The sequence below is a fragment of the Pholcus phalangioides genome, unplaced genomic scaffold, assembly GCF_987345545.1.
Source record: "Pholcus phalangioides strain wild (caught in Gottingen) unplaced genomic scaffold, Ppha-v1.0 ptg000015l_1, whole genome shotgun sequence".
NCBI classification, from domain to species: Eukaryota; Metazoa; Arthropoda; class Arachnida; order Araneae; family Pholcidae; genus Pholcus; species Pholcus phalangioides.
In genome coordinates, this window is record NW_028301608.1 from 37,204,735 (window position 1) to 37,231,712 (window position 26,978).

Sequence of the window (26,978 nt, forward strand, 5' to 3'; positions counted from 1 at the left end):
CAAGTAAAGTTGCCAGTTACAGCTGGAAAAATTGCCAAAAGTAAGTAAAGTTGCCAGTTACAGCTGGAAAAATTGTCAAAAGCAAGTAAAGTTTCCAGTTACAGAACGAAGGCAAGTAGAGTAAAGCAAGTTACCTACAAAGTCAAGTAAAATTTCCATTTCCACCCGGAAAAATTGTCAAAGTCACATAAAGTTGCCAGTTACAGCCGAAAAATTGTCAAAAGTAGAACATAACGAGTACGACCAGGCCATGTCGATTACGCGATTTTAGCTCTTTGCCCAGAGGTCATGGTTATACCGCAAAAAATTTTGAAATACAAGGGGTGGGGGGTAAATAATTGGAGTCCCTATCATGGGATCTAAATGACCCGTAGTCATGTATGTGCGTTCATATGCAATTTCATAAACCATGTGAGAGGTTAGGTACAATGAAAACAATCAGGTTGTACAAGGATTTCAGGAGGCCCCTATTTTTGTGTGCTTAGACAATATAACCCACACATTGACAATATACATTCAAATACGAGTTTCAAATTTACGTGTATATACACAAATATAATACAAAAAACGTAGAAATGTGTGCAACGTGTAACGTATAAATATAAACACATGATCTATGTATACACAGACGTGCGAAAGTGAACAAAGAAAACAAAATCAGAGGGCTCTGGCGAGTAGGACCTAAAGGAGTCATGTTCATTCACGTACAATTTCAATAAAGCCTGCCCGAGGTTAGACAAACACGAGAAAAGGCAGGCTGTACAAGGGAGATTGGGGTCCCTTTTATAAGGTACCTGGAGAACCTTGTGACAGTATACATTCATTCAAAATTCAAAAATACAAAAAATAAAACCAGAGGCCCTAATCGTGGGACTCAGAGGAAGGGACTTAATTCATGTCGTCAGTGACTCGGCATAAGTTACAGGTCCTATCCTTCTGAACCCGACTGCATGTCTGTATACGATTGTCAAAAGCAAGTTAAGTTGCTAATTACAGCCGAAAAAATTGTCAAATGTAAGGAACGTTGCCAGCTATCGCTAGAGCTACTGAAAAATTGCGAATAGCGAAAATGATGGGCACTGTAAGTCAAAATTCAATTCACCAAAAAACGTACATATATTATTTGTCAATTATGTGAGATGAAGAATTTGGCGATAATTAAACACGATAGTGACATAATTACCATGATAAAGTTTAAAAGTTTTGAAAATAATCTCAATTCTTGATTTCAAAAATTCAACTAAGCCTTGCTGAAAATTGTGGGAAAAACTAAAGGTCCGTTATAACGACAGTTTATAATCGCGAAGAAAATTGTCATTATAACAGAATTTTCGTTATAAGCAAATTTTCATATTCCACTTTATCAGGTTAAGAAATTGTAGAAACTGTTGCTTTATCTGCATTAAAACGTCTTTTAAATAATTTCGTTCTAATGCTAACGAATAAACGGAACTCTATTCACATGAAATTGGATTTTTGTCTCACACTAATTAACTCTCCAAGACATTTTTGCGTAGAATTTTGTATTATCAAAGTGATTTGGTAGAGCAACTGAACAACTAGTCTTAATTATAATAATTATGATATCGATGCTCGCACTCATTTCTATGGCTTCATGGTCTCGTTAACAGTTCTTCCAGTTCTTTGGAAAGTTTTTTTAGCACGACTTTTTCAGTCATTTGTGTGGAAACCACTTCAAACTTCTGGTCCTAGTCACTGGAAGAGACTAAAGTAGAATAAAATCATCGTATAAGCCCCGTGTATAGTGAAGAAGCCCACAAATAGTAAGAGGAAGGTAAACCAATTGAGACTTTTCTGAGTCCATTCACTGCACATCAGAGTAACTTTGACGATAAGAACATGTCATGATAAGCATTATCATCTTTAATTCTTGATGAGAGAGAAGGAAAACGTTTTTCAGAATTTTCTGACTTTATATATAGCGAATGCTTCCTGATTTTCAACTCGCTATAACCGATTTTTTGTATCTTTAATATTAAGTATTGGGAAATCACTTGCAAATAATTAGTTATAGCGAGATTCTTTTTATAAGTCGTATTCGTTGTATCGGACTTTTACTGTATTTATTTCAAACTATGAATGACACGCGTGAACCGCTACAAAATGAAGATACTTATTGGATAACATTCAATTGGGAAGGGGGGGGGGCAGAATAAGCTGAAATATGCGTGTTATTCAGTTGTTATGTATATTCATTACATGTGTAATCGAACGCTGACCTAACCTTGACAAATAGACGATTATAGACTCTGAATATAAATAAGGGGGAAAAATAAAAACGGGGCCAAAAAATGAAGTACCTTTTCGCTTTCGTATTTTTGTCCTTAAAGCTCTTATTAGAAAATTTGACGTTTCTTACGGCAGCAGTAGCATAATCAGAGCGTGCAAATCTAATGGTACGCTATCTCAGCTCAGAAAGAATATTCTGTCAACCGCATTTTGAAGGAAAGAAAAATAAGTTCTATGCGCCTTTTTTTTCTTTCATCTATTTGAACGATATTGGGAAGTTGTTCCTCAAAAATTGCTAATGACGGTCTTATAGAGACATACCTATATATCGGTCATTCAAATCGTATTCCGTGAAAGTGAGCTGCTGATACGCCCATTTCTGTTAGAATCTCACCGTTAGAAAAAATATCTCAATACGCACTAAATTACACGTTACGAAATATGGTCTGAAAAAAAAAATTCAGTATTAAAGAATTATTTATTTTTTTTCTTCTCATATATAGTATATGAAAGAAACAAATTCAATAAGATACACTACTGAATATAAGAGAAAAGAGAAAAAAAATTCTGCGAGAAATAAGGTAGGTCACTCTCTAAAAGTTTTAGTAGTGAACGAATTCAAATGGAGTAACAGGGCCTAAATTTTTCTTAATCAGGCTGCTACATTTATGTGTATATATATACTGTAGCATGCATTAAAAGAGCAACTGACAAAAACCAGATTTATTAGATATTATGAAAAGGCGAAAAAATGAGAAGGAATTGAAAAATTGGAAAAAGCAATGTGGGGGGTTCCCCCTTGAGAACGACCTCCTCATTGATCCATAATTTTTCAATATTTCCTACGTTTTCCAATTTTTCAATTCCTTCTAATTTTTTCGCCTTTTCATAATATATAATTAATATATATACTGTATATACAGGGTGCATAGGTTACAGGGTGTATGACATTTTACTGACGCACCGTTGATGCTAGAGGCGTTACTTCCGATTAGAAAAAGTATCCGAATAACGTATGGTACTCAGATATGTCATTCATGGTGCAAGGGGTTGTATAGTTGTCAAAATAAAATAAAAATTAACTTTTTATGCAGTCCTCCGTGTGCCGGAAAACCCGATTAGAAAGTAAGGTTTTTGCTCTGTTTCTCCCGATGTCAAAAAATTTTTGTAGAAAAATTCCACGTTTCTCTGAATATGCAATATTCACTAAGATATTCAAATTCGAAAAACGGAGTAAAGTTTGGAGAAAAATAGCATTAAATGCAGGAAAAGTTTTACTTTCATTCAATGCTGTTAAATTTGACTGCTGCATTTAAAAAAAAAAATTAAGCTGCTGTATTTTTCAAAAATACACGCTAGCAATATAATTTTGTAGCATTACAAATTAGTTCCTGAAATAATTTTAAAAGTCCACCCGTGAAAGGCTGCCCAAAACGCCATTCATTGGTAGAAATTGTGGATTTTGCATCTGCCGATAATCACTCGCAATGGTCTCTCTCTTTGATTCAAAGGGATTAAAAAAAACTCACAGTTCCTTGTCCGAACTGTAGGGTAGATGAGGCAGCAAATCGATGCTTGAACAGCTTATAAAGGTGCCTACCGATGTTATACGAAAAAAATAATTTTGAAGAGTAAACTCTTTTCCAAAATTTTAAGGGTGATTAAGTGGGGGGGGGGAAGGGAGTATTTATGGAAATAGCGAAATTATACTCTGTTAAAAAAGTATTTAATTCACCAAGGAGTATTTACAAAGTATTATTCTAAAATCAAGGGAATATTCGGAGGTGTGAAATTGAATTTTGATGTGTGAATCACGCGTGTAGATGGATATTGGCAAGCACTGGTGGCTACACACATAACTGCGAGCTTGCTAAACATGCATGTTCAATGGTTTTGTGAAAGCATGCACAATTTCCGTTTCGCTTCCACACGGTATAAGTACACTTGCACATAAGAACTAGTTTATACTTGGAATATGTTGAGCTTGGGCGAGAGATGATGAGCTGCCCTTTTGTCTGCCCTTGTTCTTGTGTACGGAAGAAAAGTTTAAAAAAAAATTACCAACAGAGCGAGCAAAGCTGAATGAAGAGTGACGACACTGGTAAAACACAGCTTGTACGAGATACCTACACGGTACACACCTTCAGTTTCGCTTCAACAAGCGCAATGTGCACTAACACGCGTAACTGAAATTCATTCAAACTTCAAGACGATGGTACAATCAAAAAATACTTGCACAAAATTCCTACCGTAGACACTCAAGCATGTTTGTACAAAAAAATGATGAACACGAATGCCTGTCAAGCTTGCAGTTACGTGTGTAGCCAAAATATTTTAAATGGGAAGAAAAATTTCTGATGGGATATTCCGTTAACATTTGGATGAAACTTTACCGAGATATATATCGATATTCTTGAATTTGGCTGGCTTTTACAACCATCTCCGTATTTCCTTGAGGACGTAGATATTTTAGCCCTTGAAAAGCAGTAAAAATCAAACACTCAATCACTGATATCTCGGATACTGGTAGAATTTATTTCTCGTGATGACAGGGGTTCAAATTTTTACTTGTTATCTTTGTATTGGGGGGAAGGGGAGGACACGTATACACAATTTTAATTTTCACATTTCCATTTTAATCATTATTTTAAGTAGCCGTAGTCACTTTACATTTCCGTTATCTAATTTGCATAGCTGTATCTCTCCCCCCCCCATCCCTCGCGAGTTAATTTAGTTCAAACGGACCTTTCTACGCACCTTGCACAAATCTGTAATTGATTCTATAATTTCCGGTGAAACACGAATATTAATTAGCATCAGATTTCGATCATGCGTTCAGTCATATCTGACCATGACCGTCACACATATTAAAGGTCAAAGCACGTACTACTCTGTGATGGATTACACCATTATGTTTTGCATGTTATATGCGCTATATTTGTTTTAGTTCTGGTCAGTGATATCGGTGAAGATATTTCTTCCTTCTCTTCCACTGTTTGTCCAGTGTCAACTGCTTGGGTTAACAACTGTGACTTGAATGAAAGATTATTATTATTATTCAATAGCCAAGAAGTTATCGTACAGTTGTCGAGCTTTTTGAGTCATACGCATGGGTCATCATCAACGGAAGATGATGTTATGTAGGACAATTAGATTAAAACACGGCAGTATCATGAACAACACGCGATTTTATATGAATATATGTATTTTATTAATACGTTTATTTTGAGAAAGGCCCCCATTGTGATCTGGGCGTGAGATTAAACAGATCACGGATATTAACAGTTCGAATTGTCTTTCGTAAAAAGGCAAGAAAAAACGTGCTTGTTATTTGTGATCAAATTTCTGTCATTTGAAAATACATATTGGGATAAGGACCAAATACATATATATTCAATATAGAGTGGATGAATAGTTTTATTGTGGGTTGAACGGTTATCAAACGTGTCTCTTTCATTCGACATGCCATAACAGCAGCTTTTTGAATGGTGGATTTTTCCCGATACGCCAGGACAAGTCGAGTTAAATGAGGATAAAATTATGCATTCGCAGAGAGAAAACCGATATCAATCTATTTTAAATACTCAATAAATACACAAATCGGAATAAAATAATAGTTTTCACTGTAGGAAACGTATTTCGTCCAGGAATTTGATTACGATAATGGAAATTAAGCACTTACGTATCGTTCGAACCTAATTATCATCAGCCTTATACAGATACCGTTTTTTTCTATCCGCTTTTTTCTTTTTTTTTGTGGATGGTGATTTTTTTAATGCATATTTTCTCATTTTTTGTACATATTTCGGAATTTTTGACTTTTAAAGATTTCTAGTGCATATTCTGGGGTACTTAATACATCTCATACATTATGTCCAAAAAATGACTTGAATATTTTTGAAAGTGAATAATTATAAACGGTTGGTGGTAAAAATGCGTCTTTTACTGCATTTTTGTTGAAGGAAATTGGGGGCCGTACACGATTTTAAAATTATTTATGAATTTCACCTGCAGGTGATCTCGCGTAGGAGAAAGAAATACATATAGAAGCAATCTGCGATATTTTTTTTTTAGTTTGGTTTCTATTATGTGAGCTAAGGAAACGACAACGATGGACTCATCCCCCATCTTTAAACAAAGTTGTACATTTTGCACTCTAAGTGATGTCTCAGAAATCGTTGAAAAAAGAAGGCGAATAAGGAACAGCGATCGGCTATAGCGATAATACTGGCATTTAACGTTACACTTTTGTCAAAGATGGGGATTACTCAGTCTAGTATTTCAAGGAGCTCACATGTGAGTATACACTGTCGTGCACTGCTTGAAGTTGAGATATTGTTATATCTTCCTCAGGCACCGACATGAAGAAAAATTTAGGGGTATGAAAGTTGCTGGCCGTCCCGTATATAAGGGACTCAAGCGCGTACGCAGGAGAGGGAAACATTGCATTGCTTTTTCAGAAATCATTGGGGAAGGTGGCTCAGCACCCCCCCCCCCATACAAAATTTATTATTGGTTGGGGGGGGGCTCAATGGCCTCGGCCCCTAGGTTCTGACGCCTATGATATCTGCTACTTTTCTAAGAGAGTACGATATGCCTTTGTTGTTGTAAATGCTGGATACAGTAGGTTAATCGAAAAAATTCCGGCTTGTTGCAATCGACCTGGATGAAACCAGGCTGTTTGCAAACAATTGCGAATTTTCTAATTACCGAAAAAGTGTTAGGACTCAGTTCAATAAGTCGAAAAAAATATCATACTGATTTTCATAAGCAGATACATTAACAATATCGCCATTCATTTTATTATTCTGTTTATCATTATCACTACTATCCTACAGCGGCATATCTTGGCAAAATTAGGAACTAATTTTCAAATTCTGTTTGATTCAACATTTACTATTGTTTTTACAAAAATGCAATAACCGCGATTTTACTATTGTGCTATTTATCGTTAGCATTAGCTCTAATCATTGTTTAGTTATTTACTTCCATATTATTATCATTTTTGGACATCCTCTATAAACATGTGTAATCAACGATTATCATTAGTCAAAAACCTATATATAAATCTTTAATCAATAAATATTATTCTAGTGCATAGGTTGCCAAATATTTTTAGTCGTGGACCTCCGGAAAAATCTTGGTGTCCACCATAGATACCCATTAAGCGGCAGAAACTGCAGCCATCTCTCAGCGGGAATGTTCTCGTCAATCCAGTACTAGTAAACGTGATGTGATACTAATGCCATCTATTGGACTGCAAAATAACTGAAACATGTCATACACATATCGAGAGGAATCACCCGGAAGTAACAGTTTTTGTGAAACCAATAGCAATAGTATTACTACAGTCAACATTGCAGCGGTGCTTCTGCGTGTGAATTTAACAATAAATTTATTTTTAAGTAATTTATATTATTCAAACTGAAAAACTATATCAATGGTTTTTGTAATGTTGAGCATTTTAATTTTCCCCCTAACTTGGATTTCGCGTATACTGCATTTGTGCTTTGGACGTGACTTACTGTACACCAGTGATTCCCAACGTGGGCGATGGAATGTTTCAGGGGGCGGTAGAAGATACGGGTATAACATAGGATCCTATGGGTTAGATTGCGATGGGAGAAAAAAATTTCTGAAGAAGGGGGCGATGGGTGGGAAACTATGCTGTACACCAGTGTTTCCCAAAGTAGGCGATGGAATAGTGCAAGGGGGTGATAGAACCTACTGATTTAACATAGGATCCTATGGGTTTACTTGAGTTGGGGGGCGATGAGAGGAAAAAATTTCTGATGAAGGAGGCGATGAAACAAAAAGTTTGGGAGACTATGCTGTACACGAACATACACTCACGCTTTACATCAGTGATTCCCAGCGTGGGCGTTAATGGCCCCTGGGGGGCGATGGAATGTTCCAGGGGGGGGGCGGTAGAAGCTAGGAGAATAACATAGGATTCTATGGTTAGATTGCGATGGGACAAAAAAATTTCTGAAGAAGGGGGCGATGGGACAAAAAAGGTTGGGAAATTATGCTTTACATAGACACACAAACTTGTCTTTCTTCTTGACAACGCCTCAGTAAGGCTTTATCTTTAGCTGAAACCGACTATAGCTCAGGCCTACCACAATGAAGTGATTTTCTGCCCTTTACCCAATTGGGTGAGCTATAGCGGAAAAATGAGCCTCAACATCACAGCCTTTCCGAGAGCCAGACGTCCCTCCCAATCTCCCACAACGCTCCCGCCTCTCGCACCGACAACGCTGCGGCCGCCATAGCGCAACCCGATCCCCATATCCAAAAAAAAAAAATACATATATATATATTAACTTATCCATGCTTTAGATCAATGTCTCGCGACAACAGTCCTCGGTGGAACATTGTCTTAACAGTAGCATGGCAAATATTCAAAATCAAAAATGTACAACAGAGAATTTGGAAAGCTTTAATTCTCACGCTGGTGGGCCTTAGCGCCAGGCACCAGCGGGTATTCCTTGAGAGCCAAAGAAATTCTCACGCTGGTGGGCCTCCTAGTGCCAGGCACCAGCGGGTATCCTCAAGAAAAATATAGAAATTCTCATGCTGGTGGGCCTTCCTAGCGCCAGGCACCAGCGGGTTTCCTCTAGAAGGATATAGAAATTCTCACGCTGGTGGGCTACCTAGTGCCAGGCACCAGCGGGTATCACCCAGAAAGATATAGAAATTCTCACGCTGATGGGCCACCAAGCGCCAGGCAACAGCGGGTATCCTCCAGGAGCAACAAAAGAAGTTCTCACGCTAGTGGGCCTCCTATCGCCAGGCACCAGCGGGTCTCCTCTACAGGGATAGAAATTCTCACGCTGATGGGCTGCCTAAGATAGGCACCAGCGGGAATCCTCCAGAAAAAACAAAGGAAGTTCTCACGCTGGTGGGCCTCCCAGCGCCAGGCACCAGCGGGTTTCCATTATTATATCAAATAAGATGAAAATTATTGTCTCACCAAATTCATTAAATTTTTTCAATTTATTCCAAAAGGTGTGTGTTTTTTTTTTTGTTTTTTTTTTTAACCTTGGGATTGCCTCTTTTATTGGGCCTCTTTGTGGCCTCTTTTGTGGTTTTTATGTCTAAAATGTAGACAAACTCTTTTTTGGGCAATCCTCTTTTTTTTGGGCATTATAGCCTCTTTTAAAACAAATTACAACAAATCTTTTTACAGTTACAGAGCAAAAATAATAAAAATAATAACAGTGACAACAATAATAAAAATGAATATGTACAAAAACTTGGATATTTTATTACTACTCACTCGGGTAGTATTCTGAATCCAAGTCTACACTATTATTTGATATACATTCTTCAAAATCAGAATCATATCGTGGGTCAATGTTCGGAGCCCTAATTCTCTCCCTCACCATGGATCTGAGAACTCTATCAGAAGGTCCAATATTATCCAAGTTCCTTGAGATTACTGGAGGCTGTTTATCATGTACTTTTTCAAGATTAGCTTCTAAAATGTGAATTAAATTGGTAATTTTAAAAAGCCAATTTGGAACTTTAAGAATTCTTCTATACCATTCTTTTATAAGTTCACTTCCCTCAGTAAGGCTATTTGTAAGTCGTCAGACATCCTAATTGGGCTGGGAAACTACGAAATAAATTGTTTTTTTTTCTTTGTAATTCTAAAATTCTGTGGTGTTTGACCAAAACATGATATCTCCGACAAATGGATTTTTGATCTAAAAATAAGTCTTGCTAATTATAACTAATTAGAAGTGAGATAAATGCACAAATACGTGCGCACGGCTAAAAAATATGCTGACGTATGATATTTTTATTTTTGTATATATTATATTTTTGATTTTTAAAAGATAATGAAAACGCTTATATCTCAAAAATGTGATTTTGAAGTTATCATTTTCTGACCAAACACCACAGAATTGTGTCGTGGACCCAATTATTGGGAATCCCTGTTCCAGCTTTTTTTGGCTATTGACATTTTCGGTTAGGGTTCCTGTTATTTTGAAATTTCTACGGTTTTTTATGAAATATATTATACAGTATCTGTAAAATAGAATCTTACGTAGGGGGGGATTTTTACGCGATTTTTTCCGTTTACTTTCACTTTTGTCAAAAAATAAAAGCTTCGTATCCAACTAATCGGGAAAGAATTCTCAGAAAAGTTCAACTTTCTTTTGTTTTTCTCTGATATTTCCGCAGAAAAGTGGAGAAACAGCATTTTCTTTTTGTGCTCCAATCAACATATACATACAAAGAGTTGTGCAAATACCAGAATAGGTTTCTATTTTATATTAGACTATTGAATTTCCACAACAGATGGCAGCACTGCTGAGATTCAACTTGAATTACTTTTGATACCAGATATATAGTGTTAGTTATAGTATGGATCAGATTTTGTATTCATGTATAGTATCAGTACTCTGGGTATATACGTAAATACGAAAATGAAAAAATCCAAATTTCACAAGAAAAGAAATCGGAGCTTTCAAAATTTATTCGTAAAAATAAATAAATATTCTCAAATGGGGAATTTCGCATTTATTAGCAAAAAGAAAAATTTTACGCAATCTCTAAAAAATTTACGTTCATCGCAAAAGGAAACAAAATCGAATTAAAAATTTTGCATTCATTCGCAAATTTTTTTTTCAAATCAAAAAAAAAAATTCATTCATTCGCAACAGCGAAATAAGTGGGGCTCGGATTTCTATGTTTTTGCATATTTTTTCATTTTTTCGCATATTTCGCTATTTTTACGTAATAGAGCATATTTTCAAAATTTCAAGGCATTTTTTGCGTATAAATTTCGACAAAACTAAATTTTTCCCTGCTATTCCGCTTCAGTCTAGATTTTCCGGTACCCGCAATATATCGGTGAATACGGCCCTATGTTTCGTACATTAACTGTGAAAAAAAAAAAAAAGTTGAAAGCTACGTTATTGATTTTCTGATACTCGTAGTGGTTAGTTAAAACGAAGAATATTTGTTTGTACAATAGATAATGGTTCGAAATGATTTCAACCGCATCAACACTTCTCATCATCACATCATTTTGCTGAAACTAATGTTATCTGAGATTCGAATGAAATATTTTTAGGACATAATTTTTCGTTTTATAGGGCATATTTACGGTTTTTAAGGCATAAATGGATGTTTTAGAAATTTTTAGGGAATAATAATCCTAGCCCTAGAAATAAGCTAACGATACAATTTAGCTGAAAGTTCTAGAATTCGGGTGCCATCTAAATAACTAGTTATTTTTCATTTCAAAAAAATATTTATTACGAGCAATATCAATTTTGCCAGCAGCTCTCAACATTTTTGGCGAGAATAGGCGTTGTCCCGTGTGTATGATCCTAGCTATTGTATTTTTATCGATCAAATATGGTCATCCTAAATCATAATCAAATAACAACTCAATGCACAGTATCTAATTGCATCTGATTATATTTTTAGCCAAGAAAAAAGGTCTTCAAAATGTCATCCTAGGTAGTAACAAATTTCGCGACAATTGCAGTTTAATTTTTGAATTAATTTTGAAAAAAAAAAGAGTCAGGACAAACAATAAACCATAGGCCAAAAAAGGAATTAAAAAAATTTTAAGGAATTTATAAAATTATCAATGTAATCAGTTACAAAAACTATATTTCTCCCAACAAATAGAAAACGTAAAGTGGTTCGGAAAGATAAATCGTATTGCACTGGGGATGCGGGTTAGAATAAAGGTTAAGAACCACTGCACTAGAATAACGAGAGAATTAGATTCAGTCTAGATCATAACCTTTTTACCGCCCACCGACTGCGGTCATATCGCCATTCAGCAATGTACTATCGATGGAGTTGGGTGGGTAATGAAGGCGCTATCTACCGATGGTCACCTCAAGCTCGTTAGGTCACGTATGCGTTCTTCGTATCGACCTCTCCCTGACGATCACCTTCGTGGTCGATGACGCGCACCTTACCAATGCACCAATCGTGCGCAAAAATGTTATGTATAAAGATCGCTACGCTAGATCTAATGGTTTCCATTTGGCTTAGCTGGTGCATAGCTTTTGAATGGCTTCAGATTGAGATTCACTTTGGGTTCTAAAAATGTTCACGTTAATAATAATAATAATAATCAAATCCAATTTATCCATTGCGGAATATTTTCCGCAATAGATAGCAATTAGATAGGAATATTTTCACGTTTTTCCTCCACTTTATCCAAAGAATTGAATTTCTTTTAAAAATATACATCTTCTTTGAATATGATCCTGATCCTTTTCGTCAATTTTGATCATGAAAATCATTATATCGGAAAAGAGTATACAAATTTACTTTTCTTTTCCTTTTTTTTACCTCCTTATCATCCAATTCGTCAATTCAGCTGAGAAAAAACAAATTCTATGCGGTTTGTGAGTACATTTGCTTTCTTATATATATTACGCCGAAAAACTTGCTGTGTGGAATGGCAGTCGTATAATCACGATATAATCAAAGACGATACCGTTATAACAATAAACCAGACTGCATTCGCGATTCTAAAGCCAATCAGGCTCCCAAGCTGAGCAAACACGTTGTTATATTTTTGTAAGAGCTATATTATCAGCATCATCATCTGGCGGAAATTTTATACACAACTCAGACCAGCCAGGATGTCTTATATACGTCAACCATCCTCAATAATCGGCGAGAAATCAATGATAGTGAAAATAATGATCGCCTTATTAACCGTCATCGCGTCTATCGCATCTGCTCTCGCTGATGGTCAGTGTCCGTCGCAAAATTCTTCTCTCAGCTCGAGCATCAACGATTTCGGATTCGATCTCGGCCGACAGCTGATACCGGGCCACGGAAATTTTTTCATTTCTCCATTCAGTATATACGCTGCAATGGCAATGCTTTACGACGGTACCGCGGGATCTTCCTCATCACAGATCTCGAAAGGTATGAGGCTCTCCGATCACGAGCTGTCGAACGAAGACCTGAAAAGTTCTTTTCGGAACATGCTGGACTCTTACCTCGAGCAGAACAAGGAATACAACCTTACGGTAGCTGACGGAATATTCATTCAAGATCAATATCCCGTGAAACCCTCATTCGTCGATGACATGAAGCTTTATTATCAAGCCATTGTCAAAACATTAGATTTCGCAAACAACGGTGGTGCAGCAAAGGACGACATCAACAGCTGGGTTGCCGAAATTACTCGTGGTATGATCAAGGATTTGTTCTCGGAGCCTATGGATCCTTTGACGAAGTTAATCCTCGTCAATGCCATCCATTTCAAAGGAACTTGGGTGACAACATTTGACAAGGATGATACTTATGATGGCACATTCTACAAAACCAACAACGAAGAGAAGAAGGTGATGTATAATTTCACGCTTATCTAATTATACAGGGTGGGCAAAAAGTCCGCGTAGAAACCGGAAAAATAATCGTAATAAAAAACGGTTTGCAGGGTTAGCATCGCTAGGTCAAGGGAATTTTTTAAGACAGGAAGGAAAAACTCAAAAAACAGCTGGTAACTTGCGCTCCTAATCCACAATCAGTTCACCGTTGTAAACCATGTATGTGAACAAGGATGCTGAGTGCAAACGATAAAGCTTTGTTGGGTCTATTACTCGCCTGCAACGTGCTATCCCAGTGGTGTTGGTTGTCATGTGGTACACATACTGCTGTAATAAACGATTTGGAGGCATTCTGTTCGTTATTTGCGTATCTTTTCTTTGATTTGTGTACGTATCGGCTGTGTTTGAGTTATTTTTTTTTTCCTGTCAAAAAATTCCCGTGACCTAGTGATGCTAACCCTGCAAACCGTTTTTTATTACGATTATTTTTCCGCGCGCGAGCTTTTTGCCCACCCTGTATAAAGCTGTTGGTGGTATCGAATGATTAAGGCATTAATCTGAAATATCGTAGATATATTTCATAGAAAATGGTCAGTGAATACGTTGGGTTATTCAGAGCATTCTAAAAAAAAAGTGTCAGGTCGATTATGAAATTTGTACAGACGCCATTCAAAGGATGTGCTGAACATTCATTCAAAAGACAGCAAGAGATGAGGTGAAAAAGGAAAAGAGTGACTTTTGTAGCCCACAAATACCTAAACCACAAATCCGTCTCTGTTGATGTAAATTTTTAGTACTGTAGCTTTCTCGAAAGTTTGGTAAAACACACGCCCGGATGCACCGCACCCGCTGTACCCTCGCTTAACCCGCCCCTATTTCATACCATTATCACCATCCGTTTTGTGCTGGATAATCTTTCAGTGCCCTCTCGCAAAATGATTTGTGTAAACACCCCACCAATGATCAACCATTTAGTCGCACTTTCCATGCATTTTCCAGACCTATAGCCCGTTAATTTAGGTTGTTGGGGGTTCATTTCACAGCAATGTGATGTGTTGTGGAGCGATTGCATTAACAGATCAACAATACTACTTTTAAATCATACACGCAATCTTGTGCACATTACTCTGCGGAGTTTCTAACGAATCGTTATATGCCGGAACGTGTGTTGTGAGTGCATGTTGCCCTAGAGCAAAGGGTTTTTGAACTTTTTCGGGCGTGATCCACAAAATCACCAACAAGATCAGCATTACGACCCGTGGGACTGTTTGTTCTTCGTAATTAGTGAAAATAGCGACGCTGTAATGCATTTGTCACAGACCGTGAGATGATTCGTATGATTCACTCGGAAGCTCCTGCTACCCAAATTTTGGTAGAATTTGGGTACCTACCCAAAAAATCTACCCAAAATTTGGGTCGAGGGAGAAAGACGTCTCACTATTAGTGGGATGCATCACTACTACTACTACTACAACACCATGGCACAAGTAAAAAGACAACCAGCCAATTTAAATGCTTCCTGATTCGGAAGCCAAATGACAGCACTTGACAAGGAACGCATAAGAAGCATTTCACGGATACAAACTTCATGTTTGGTTCACAACACATAAACGCACATTCCGACATATACCCATTCAACAGAGTTTCAGCAGAGGAATAGGAAAGAGGTACATGTGCTGTTAAGTTGTGATAGTGTCACTACGTGCAACTACATTAACCTCGTAAACATTCCTATATGGTGAATTTCTGGCGAATAGATGCATCCCACGATGATGACAATTTTCGCTACACATACGAAGGTTCAACAGCTGAGTGATGCGAATATTGAATTCAGGAAAGAATTGCCTCCGCCGGGAACTGAACCCACGTCCTCTCACTTGCCGGATAAACACGTGAAATACGTCACTACGCTACAAAGGCAACGAATCACTTTCCTTAGAGCTCGTGTGAGCTGAACGGGACCGTACATTCAGTCAGTCCAAACTCAGGCCAAAGCACACCAGAGCTTACATTGTCACCAGATAGTAACTTATCTGAAGATGTCTAGCGTGCTCACCCGGCAAGTTGAACTACGTGGGTTAAATTCCCCGCGGACGCAATTTTCTTTCATGAATTTAATCTTCACCTCAGCCAGCTGTTGAAACCTTCGAATACATACATGCTGGAAGAGAGAGAGAGAGGGATTGTTGTGTGTGTGTGTAAATAGCATATTCATCGCCGAGACATGTAATTGTTTTTTCTGCGCATGCAGCTATATGAGCACACTCTATCGGAAGATTTTTCAACTATATTTTTGCAAGTGTAGAATAGTTGGTCGCATAGTCGAAAATCATATGTAGACGGGACTGCCAACAATGTGTTAATGGGTAAGCTAAAGGAGCCTAGATCGCAGGTTAAGGACTGCAACGGACATTTCCAAATCATTGAAGATACATTTGGAACTTCTTTTAACATCTGATTTTATTTTGTTAGGAGTCATTCAAGTATTACGTCAGCATCGGGGGGGGGGGGTTTGAAGGTTGCATACGTCATCAACCTACCCTTTTTGAAGATATGACATATTGTAAGCTGCTGACGAAATTTTGCTGACGGGGGGGGGGGGCTGAAGCTCAGAGTTTTGCTGACTTTTGCTGACATGGGGGTCAACAATGGCTGAAAATCTGCTTACGTAATACTTGAATGGCTTCTTACTGGTATATAATTCTGTATTTTATTGCTAGGAAAGATATTTTTTTACAAATTTTGAAAATTGAAACATCTTCTCCAAAAAAATCTTTATGCTTCTTTATTCGTGCCCTGTGTAAAGGTACGGCTAGTGGTTAGAGTTTCAAACTGCTCTGATTAGGCCAACATATTTAACGACCACATTATAAAAGAAAAATCTCTCAATTAAAAGCGTCTGTATGTAAATTAAATTTACTGCCTTAACTCAACACCACTTATAGAAAAAACCCCCCGCACGTCACTGAAGTAGGCCATCTCCTCTACAGCCATTGAATATATTGCATAAAAGGGTGAAGATGTCTGATGCGTTGGCCTACTACATCCACTGGCTGTAAGTGAGATGGCCTTCTTCAATTTTTTTGCGTTAACTAAACATCACATGTAGAAAAAGGCCTCCGCACGAAGCTTGTGACGTCTCTGAAGAAGCCCATCTGCTCTACAGACATTGGATATACCACATAAATTGGTAAAGATGTCTGATGCGTCGGCCAGCTATGTACATCCAATGCCTATAGGTTACATGGCCTTCTTCAGTGGCGTCACGAGTTTCGTGCGGAGGCCTTCTTGGTGTGGTTAACTCCACCAACCAAGTTAGGTCATGTGCTGTAACTGCATTCCCAATAAACGCCACTTGATACGAATTCAATTGAATCGCGAGATACTTAGTTTTACTGAATCCTTCATGTGAATTTTGATTCCACTTATCTTCAGGTCAAACTTATGTAGCTTAAGGGTGAGAAATTCCTTTTCCACGATGACCTAAGCACTGGATACCAGTTCTTGGAGATGCCTTACGAAGGTGGAGACATCAGCATGCTTCTGGCATTACCGAAAGATCGAAATCACTACCCAGATCTGCAAATGACGTCAGACAAATTCTGCGCAATCCGTGGCAGCCTGCAGAGGACATACGTCGACCGAATCGTCATACCCAAGTTCAAATTCGAATTTGGAAAACAACTACAAGAAGGCCTAGAAAAACTTGGGATCAAAGATATATTCAGTGCTGGAGCAGCCAACTTGAGCGGAATAAGTGATAACGGCGATCTCTACGTGTCTTCGATTTTACACAAGGCTGTGATAGACGTCAATGAAGCAGGCAGCGAAGCAGCTGCAGCCACTGGAGTGAAAATGGTGTTTACTTCGTTGATCATTCGACCTCCGCCCAAGATTGAGTTCATTGCTGACCACCCATTCCTCTTCTATATCATAGACAAACGGAACGGGATCGTTATTTTCTCGGGGAGACTCGATGACCCGTGACGTATTTCGATGTATATATAATAGCCTTTTTTGCCCCCAAATGATTGCTTTTTAACAATAACTCATCAAAATATTTCACTTTACACAACCAATACTGTTTAGAAATTACTGATTCAAAAAATAAAAAATAACTACGAGTCAAAACACACACATTTCTCATAAATATTTCAAGCTGAAGTGGAGATAGCTACACCCCGACACTTGCGTACATAGGTTCGGAAATTGGAAAATTTAATAAATTGTTCAATCTTCACCGACTTGCTTGGCCAGTTCACGCGAAGTGCCCTTTCATTTCACTTATTCGCTGGAATTCCGAAGCCTACGGGAATCTAGACTGCTTCGGGCTTTGGCCAGGCAATTCACGATTTGGCCTTATTTTTATACATTGTTTCTGAAGTGCTTAAGCAGCATAAAAGACATGAACTTGTTTACCCGCTGTTAATGTTCGGAAATTTCTTCTTTTACCTGAAAAGTTTAATTCGGGACAATCCAGCAGCCCCGGAAGAACTTCCTGAGAATTGTGAGTGACCAAAGAAGTGATCCACAGAGTTTGCAAGACCGTGAGTGGCCAAAGAAGTGATCCACAGAGTTTGCAAGCCCGTGAGTGACCAAAGAAATGATCCACAGAGTTTGCAAGCCCGTGAGTGACCAAAGAAGTGATCCACAGAGTTTGCAAGCCCGTGAGTGACCAAAGAAGTCCACAGAGTTTGCAAGCCCGTGAGTGACCAAAAATGTGACCTAAAAAAAAGGGGACCATGACGATGACCTTGAAGTTTGCAAGCATATGAGTGACCAAGAGAGCAGGGGACCAGGTCGGTGTGACCATCCAAAAGCGTGGAAAGCCCCAGAAAAAAAATATCAGGTGAAGAGGGGAAAGAGTGACGAAGAAAATGTAATTGAGAAACGTGGGCCCATACTTTAGGAGGTTGAAATTGAAATGGCTCCATAATAAATGAAAACTTGGCACTAATGAAAAGTCAAAACTAATGAAAAAACAATAATATTTAATAAAATTTCAAAAAAATAAGGTAATTCCGGAATTAGTTAAATAAATAATTGATAATACCGTGTTTATGTAAATAACATTAATATTTAAACAATATTTCATACAAGAATGCGAACTCCATCGAAATGACTTTATTTTTGAAAAAAAAAAACACCTATACGGGGAATAAGAATCGTGCCCGTGGGGCGCAAAAATCTGCGGTTCCGCGCCACGAGTCCACTCGTACACGCGACTGATGTCTCAATTTGGGCTGTCTTTTTGATTTCCATTGGCTGCTAAACAAAGTACTGTACTGGGTCGAGTCGCGAACACCGCACGCGGCCCAATTTGCGCTTATCCTTACGGTACGATGTCGATCACATTGAAATGAGACATTTATAATTAAAACATACCGAGGAATTATCATTTTCATCGCTGAAACATGCAATTTTTTTCTGTGCATACAGCCATATGAGCACACTCTATCGGAAGATTTTTCAACTACATTTTTGCAATTGTAGAATAGTTAGGGTATGTAGACGGGACTGCCAACAATGTCTTAACGGGTACGTTGCTAAAGGAGCCTAGGATCGGGTTAAGGACTGCAACGGACATTTCCAAATCATTGAAGATACATTTGGAACTATATTTTTTATATATTATTATATTTATATATATTTTATATATATATTATATGTATTTTTTATATATTATTATATTTTTTATGTTATATTTGGAATTATATTTTTTTACAAATTTTGAAAATTGAAAGGGCTACTCCGAAGAAATCTTTATGCTTCTTTATTCGTGCCCTGTGTAAAGGTACGGCTAGTGGTTAGAGTTTCAAACTTCTCTGATTAGGCCAACATATTTAACGACCACATTATAAAAGAAAAATCTCTCAATTAAAAGCGTCTGTATGTAAATTCAATTTTTTTGCGTTAACCAAACACACATGTAGAAAAAGGCCTCCGCACAAAGCTTGTGACGTCACTGAAGAAGGGAATCTGTACAGCCATTGGATATAATTGAAATTACATAAAAGAGGGTAAAGATGGCTGATGCGTCGTGCTGCTACAACCAATGGCTCTAGGTGATAAGGCCTTCTTCAGTGACGTCACGAGTTTCGTGCGGAGGCCTTCTTCTATAGGTAGTGTTGGTTAACTCCGCGAACCAAGTTACGTCATGTGCTGTATATATATATAACTGCATTCTCAATAAACGCTACAGACGAATTCAATTGAATCGCGGGATACATAGTTTTATACACATAGTTATTCCGTGTTTTATATCTAGGAAAGATATTTTTTTCAAATGTTGAAAATTAAAACAGTACTCCGAAAATCTTGCCCTGCGTAAAGATACGGCTAGTGGTTAGGGTTGCAAACTGCTCTGATTAGGCCAACGTATTTAACGACCACATTGTGAAGAAAATCTCTGAATTAAAAGCGTCTGTATATGTAAATTCAATTTACTGCCTTAACTCAACACCCCCAATAGAAAAAGGCCCCCGCACGTCACTGAAGTAGGCCATCTCTTCTACAGCCATAGAATATATTGCATAAATGGGTGAAGATGTCTGATGCGTTGGCCTACTACATCCACTGGCTGTAAGTGAGATGACCTTCTTCAGTGACCGCGCGAGTTTCGTGCGGAGACCTTCTTCTATATTAGGTCAACCATGTTAGGTCGTGCGCTGTAAGTGCATTCTCAACAAACACCACAGCTTGATATGATTTCAATTGAATCGCGAGATACATTTTACTGCATCCCTCATGTGAATTTTGATTCCACTTATCTTCAGGTCAAACTTATGCAGCTTGAGAGAGAGGAATTCCTTTTTTACGATGACCTAAGCACTGGATACCAGTTCTTGGAGATGCCTTACAGAGGCGAAGACATCAGCATGCTTCTGGCATTGCCGAACGATCGCAATCATTACCCAGAACTAGAAATGACTTCAGACAAATTCTGCAGACTCCGTGACAGCCTGCAGGCGACATCTGTCGACCTAATCGTCGTACCGAAGTTCAAATTTGAATATGAAAAAGAGCTACGGGAAGTCCTTGAAAAACTTGGGATCAAGGATATCTTCAGTGCTGGAGCAGCCAACTTGCTCGGAATAAGTGATAACGACGATCTCTACGTATCTTCGATTTTCCACAAGGCGGTGATAGACGTCAATGAAGCAGGCAGCGAAGCAGCTGCAGTAACTAGTATGAGCTTTGTGTTAGAGTCGGCGGAATTCCCACCTCCACCCCCGATTGAGTTCGTTGCTGACCACCCATTCCTGTTCTATATCATAGACCAACGGAACTGGGTCGTCATTTTCTCTGGGAGACTCGATGACCCGTGACAAATTCCGATTTATAATAGTCTTTTATGCCTCGAAATGATTGATTTTTACAATAACTCATCAAAATATTTCCCTTTACATAATGAATACTGTATACAAATAGGGTTGCTGATTTAAAAAATAAAAAATAATACGGGACACACACACACGCATTTGTAATAAAGATTTCAAGCTGAAGTGTAAATAGTTGCACCCCGATACATCAGTACGTAGTCGTGTGCGGAAATTGGGATAATATTTTGGACAAATTCAAATTGTTCAGTCTTCACTGATTTGCTTGGCCAGTTCACGAAATGGCCTTTCAAGTGACGTATTCGTTAAATCTCCGAACCGTACGAGAAGCTAGACTGTTTCGGGCTTTGGCCAACCATTTCACGAATTGGCGTAAGTTTACACATTATTTCTGACGTGTTTAAGCAGCATAAAAAATTTGAACTTGTTTGCCCACTATTAATATTCGGAAATTTCTTCTTTTACTAGAAAAGTTGAATTCGGGATGAACCAGCCGTCCCGGAAAGAACTTCTTGCGACACTGGAACATTCCTTATTTCTTTCAGGGGTTTCATCTTGCCGACCTCGGGGGGACACTTCGTGCTGTAGCAATGTGTTCTGCGGTTAGTTCATCGCTGTTTCTGTCGTGCATCAACGTCATTAAAGATTCTGACAAGGATGAATAAGGTATCGAAGTCGCGATACCTCTGAATGTTCTTTGCTACAGTAAGCGAGTATGAAAATTCAATTGTTTTCGCCGGAAATCGAACTCACGTCCTTTCAAATGCCGGATGAGCGGCTAGACCACTACGCTGCGAAAGCAATAAAATTTATATCGTTGAAGAGCTTGTGTATGCGCTGAACGGGACCGTACACGGACAGCGAGACATAACTCAGACAACGCCTCACAGTTACTGACACTGCCACCAGATGGCGACTTATCTGATGTCACTCTTCCCTATTCGTGGGAAAGGACGTGGGATCGATTCCTCTCAGAGACAGTTGAATTTTCTTTCCTGAATTCATCTTCGCATCAGGCCGTTCTCGTGTGCACAGTGGAGTCACCTTCAGAGAGTATCTTATCGATCTGGGGGGCTACCGTGCCAACAATTAAACTTGTTATTCAAAGATTTCGTTACGACAATCTGGAAACAATCGCTCGGTAATTTTTGGATTCCAAATCTCTGGAAGGTATTTTGTGGGATCGCCCAAAATTACGTAAAAGTGTTGTTAAGGCATGTGCGATATGGAAAAACCACGTACCTTTGGTTAAGCATTTTTATTTATCCGGTCGTATGACATGCATATTGTTAGTTGAAAAGAACTCACTGTTTTCGAAGCTTCTCTGCGCAAGAAAGTGGTTACTGATTTTTTTTTTTCTTTACTTTTTCTTCATTTTTTACTGAAATATGGTAAACATGAGTGTCAATTTCCAAAAACGTGCTTTCTCCGAAATTTTCGAAAAGAAATTCGGGGAAAGTTTCACGAAGAATATTTGACGATTTCTTTTTTTCTTTTTTTTTTTTTACATTTCCTATCAGAAATCATTCTGAATTAGAAACTATTTGAGAATCTAACAATTTAAAAGAATTAAGGGCAGATCATTGTATCCGGAAAGTATACAAATTTATCTTTCTTTTTTACCTCCTTATCCAATTTGTCGATTCAGCCGAGAAGAAATAAATTCTACTCGGTTTGCAAATACAGCTGATTTCATATACGTTTTTGAAACTTCCAACTGCTGCAAATTCGATCTTTTTTCGTATAATCAAACAACATAATGATCTTCGAGGTAGGTCTTCTGTAGAGTCAATATTTTAAACAGAACTGGCTGTAATTAGATAGGTAATATCAACACTTTTTTGCATACTTTGCAATTTTGTACATATTGACGTGAGTAGAATCCAATGAGGATAAAATCGTTATTATAATAAAAAAGACGGAAATGAGGCCCAAGCGATTCCATTACTAAGCTGAGCAAACACGCCTTCTATTTTTATAAGAGCTATATTATTAGCATCATCATCCCGTGAAAATTTTATGATAGATAGATAGAACCACTCACAACCCCGGACTGATGCAAAGCACCTTGCTCCAGCTACCTCAAAAGAGGCAGAGTTGTGTCGGAAAAGTTAGCAAAGATTTATAGTGGTGGCTCCCCTTGCCCCCGTGCTCACAAGTTTCGAATCACTCGCGTCGTTCTCCCCATGAAGACGGCCATCAACTCGATGCAACATACAAGTCATTTGACAAAAATGGGTGACTGAATCCAATGACTAGGGAGAAAAATTGTACGTGCGCCCAGTGGCACATAAGGACCGGAGACCCCAGCCTGGGATTTCGAAAGAAGTGTGGAAAAGACTTGTGGGCAAGAAAGAAGAAGAAGCTAGCATATATGTTGAAGTGGGAGAGCTTTGAGAATGGTCGAAAAACACAAAATTACATATATACAGCGCCTCGACTGTGACGGGAAACGAAGAAACAAAGCCTCCGTCCTGGGCAGTTTTGTTTGCCTTTCCTATTACAGAATATGCAATATATACACACACACAGAGCCTGCACTGCGACGGGAATAATCAAACAGAGCCTCCGTTGACAGTGCTGGGCATTCACATTTGAATTACATGCATACATTATTTACTTTACAAAAGGCTGTTGCGAAGATATATTCTGGAAAGAGAAAATTCAACTGCCCCTGTGGGGAATCGAACCCACGTCCTTTCACTTTTCGGGTAAACGCCCTAGACCACTGGACTACAGAGGCACCGAACCTCTCAATCTTTCCTTGGAGCTCTTGTACACTGTACCGGGGACCGTACATGGACGGTCGGGCCAGACACAGGACAAGCACACAACTGCTGACGCTGCCACCATTCAAGTGCTTGACCAAATGCAACAAAATGTTTGTTGCATTTGTACAAGAATTCGATCTTCTAATTCTAATTCGAGTATGCTGATTGTAAATCTGAATTCAGTTTTTCCCTGTAAGTTCTGGGGGGGGGGGGGTTCAGAATAAAATGTTTAGTTTTTTCCTGAATTAATTTTTTCCGGCCCTATTTTTTCCGGCAAGCAAGAATTTGAGCTTATAATTCTTGTGTTTCTGGACTTTACGAGGGAAATCCCGTTTGATGCTCCAACAGTAGTCCACCATCCTATTCTTGTCACAGCGACTTTGGTAGCATTCTTCCATCGTCTTGAAATTTTGATAAAACGCTCTCCCTGTCACTCCCTGTCATAGGCGAAGATGGACTTGGAAGTCTGGGCATGGCCATTATTTTTTTTTTTTGGGGGGGGGGCACGATGATGATGATGTCAATTCATATATGCATATATAGATTAGATCAGTCAATTTCACTTTTGACGCTGAAGGGGCATTGCCCACCCAGGCCCCCCCCCCCTCCCGTATCTCCGCCCATGCTCCCTGTTCACCTCTCACAGCCCCAAGATTCTTGGGGATCAAGTCTACTAAACAGGAAATGTAGCTTTACACTCATGTTGCACTGGAGCTCACAAAGTGCCAACAGAATTCTAGTAATCAGAATCTCTTAGTTATCTGCCTTTCTGTTATCAAGAAAATTTTGTATAACTTCCTTAAAAGAAATCCACGCTGACTTCGAATCATTTTAATTTGAATTATTTTCCATTCATGTTTGTGACAAATTAAGGACCACGCACAAGGGCATGAATTTGACGCCTCACTTGCTGTGATCTTCTCGAAAGACAGAGCAGGAAAAAAAAAAAGAAAGAACTATATATTCGAAACATTCACCATCAACATTCAATGCTTTGACAAACTGCTTCATCAATCCAAGCATGAGGTGAAGTCGAGGAAAAACGATCATCTCTCAGCTGACAAGTGGATCACTCACAATGTTTGTCATGCCTGCTTCCAGATATTTATAGACAGGCCACTCATTCTGTTTCCAGTGTTTGTCCCTAGCTTGGCTGCCCTACATGCAGAGAAAGGATAGAAATTTTGTGAATCCTTCCTTGGCCAAGTAGGATGTTCACATTTTCAGGTCTATACTAGTGATCCAATTATGTACAACTAATCTGCAAGAACTAAGCAAGTATGAGCCGTTAGTCGATATCCCGGCATCTTCGGCCATGTATCAGTATACAAGGTGTAAAGTTAAGCCCTTGGACACCCCTTTATCTTTTGAACCATTTGTTATATCGAACCACTGGAAGAATATACGTATATGTGTGTAAGCACGTTGGTTATAGAAGCATAATTTTAATAAGAAAAGTTATCCAAATAACATGTACATCTTGGATATGCCATTTATTTTACTAAGATCCGTATATGTATCGAGATAAAAAAATTCAATTTTTTATATGGTCCCCCCCCCCCAGTCCTCTATGGTCTCCATGCATCTAAACAAATAGTTTTTTTTCTTTTACTAAAACAGTGGATAGAGCTTCTGCTGCCATCTATTAGTGGTTTTTTCCAACCCTTTCCAACAATCATCGTGCCCCCCCCCCGCAGTCCTTTAAGTCTATCTCCGCCTATGTATACACTGAAGAGCCAAAAAAACTGGTCACCTGCCTAATATCGCGTAGGGCCCCAGCGAGAATAGCCGCAACACGACGTGGCATGGACTCGACTAATGTCTGAAGTAGTGCTGGAGGTAATTGACACCATGAATCCTGCAGGGCTGTCCATAAATCCGTAGGAGTAAGAGGGGGTGGAGATCTCTTCTGAACAGCACGTTGCGGCATCCCAGATATGTTTAATAATGTTCATGTCTAGGGATATAGGTGGCCAGCGGAAGTGTCTAAAGTCAGAAGAGTGTTCCTGGAGCCACTTTGTAGCAATTCTGGACGTGTAGGGTGTCGCATTGTCCTGCTGAAATTGTCCAAGTCCGTCGGAATGGACATGAATGGGTGCAGGTGATCAGACAGGATGCTTACGTACCTGTCAGAGTCGTATCTAGACGTATCAGGGGTCCCATATCACGCCAACTGCACACGCCCCATACCATCACAGAGCCTCCACCAGCTTGAACAGTCCCCTGTTGACATGTAGGGTCCATGGATTCATGAGGTTGTCTCCATACCCGTACACGTCCATCAGCTCGAAGCAATTGGAACCGAGACTCGTCAGACCAGGCAACGTGTTTCCAGTCCTCAACAGTCCAATGTCGGTGTTGTCGGGCCCAGGCGAGGCGTCAAGCTTTGTGTCGTGCAGTCATCAAGGATACACGAGTGGGCCTTCGGCTCCGAAAGCCCATATCGATGATGTTTCGTTGAATGGTTCGCACGCTGACACTTGTTGATGGCCCAGCATTGAAATCTGCAGCAATTTGCGTAAGGGTTGCACGTCTGTCACGTTTAATGATTCTCGTCAGTCGTCGTTGCTCCCGTTCTTGCATGATCTTTTTCCGGCCGCAGCGATGTCGTAGATTTAATTTTTTACCGGATTCCCGATATTCACGGTACACTCGTGAAATGGTCGTACGTGAAAATCCAATTTTTATCGCTACCTCGGAGATGCTATGTCCCATCTCTCGTGCGCCGACTATAACACCACGTTCAAACGCACTTAAATCTCGATAACCTGCCATTGTAGCAGCAGTAACCGATCTAACAACTATGCCAGACACTTGTTGTGTTATATAGGCGTTGCCGACCGCAGCGCCGTACTCGGATTGGTTCCATATCTCTTTATTTGCATACGCATGACTGTACCAGTTTTTTTGGCTCTTCAGTTTAAGTTTACACATTACGAACTTAATAATCATGTTTTACAACAAAACAACAGAAAAAAATGAACTTATATTACCATAATAATGTATTGTAATAAAGTTGCAGAATATTTTGAAGTTAAACACAATAGACCTACTTACACAGTTCAGTCCAGTGTACAGTCGGGGTACTAATTAGCTGCGTTTAGAGTCGTAGGTAACAAAAAATAGGCACTACGCTCACGTTCTGAACCTGCAGTTCTTGTTGCCGATTGATGCACTTGTGTTGTTGTTTTTTTCGGTGGGACGTCGGATAATACGGAATGTCGGATAAGTGAAGATCGCGTAAACGAGATTCTACTGTATCGTAATTAGTAACTCATTTAGATTTTTTT

General features: G+C 38.9%; 2 protein-coding genes and 1 non-coding gene across 3 annotated transcripts in view; 2 read left to right on the plus strand and 1 right to left on the minus strand.

Annotated features, from left to right (window-relative positions):
• The window catches only part of LOC149075949 (A disintegrin and metalloproteinase with thrombospondin motifs like), a 200,404-nt gene that overhangs the window by 22,248 nt on the left and 151,178 nt on the right, over positions 1-26,978 (plus strand). The gene's annotated exons all lie outside the window — the stretch shown is intronic.
• On the plus strand, positions 12,848-21,058 carry LOC149075950 (leukocyte elastase inhibitor-like). Its single transcript, XM_089243471.1, has 2 exons — positions 12,848-13,592; positions 20,354-21,058. The coding sequence occupies exons 1-2, from the start codon at positions 12,879-12,881 to the stop codon at positions 20,903-20,905; spliced, it is 1,266 nt and encodes a 421-aa protein (XP_089099597.1). The 5' UTR covers positions 12,848-12,878; the 3' UTR covers positions 20,906-21,058.
• TRNAF-GAA (transfer RNA phenylalanine (anticodon GAA)) lies at positions 23,587-23,660 on the minus strand. The gene has a single exon. It is a non-coding gene; the product is annotated as a tRNA-Phe (tRNA).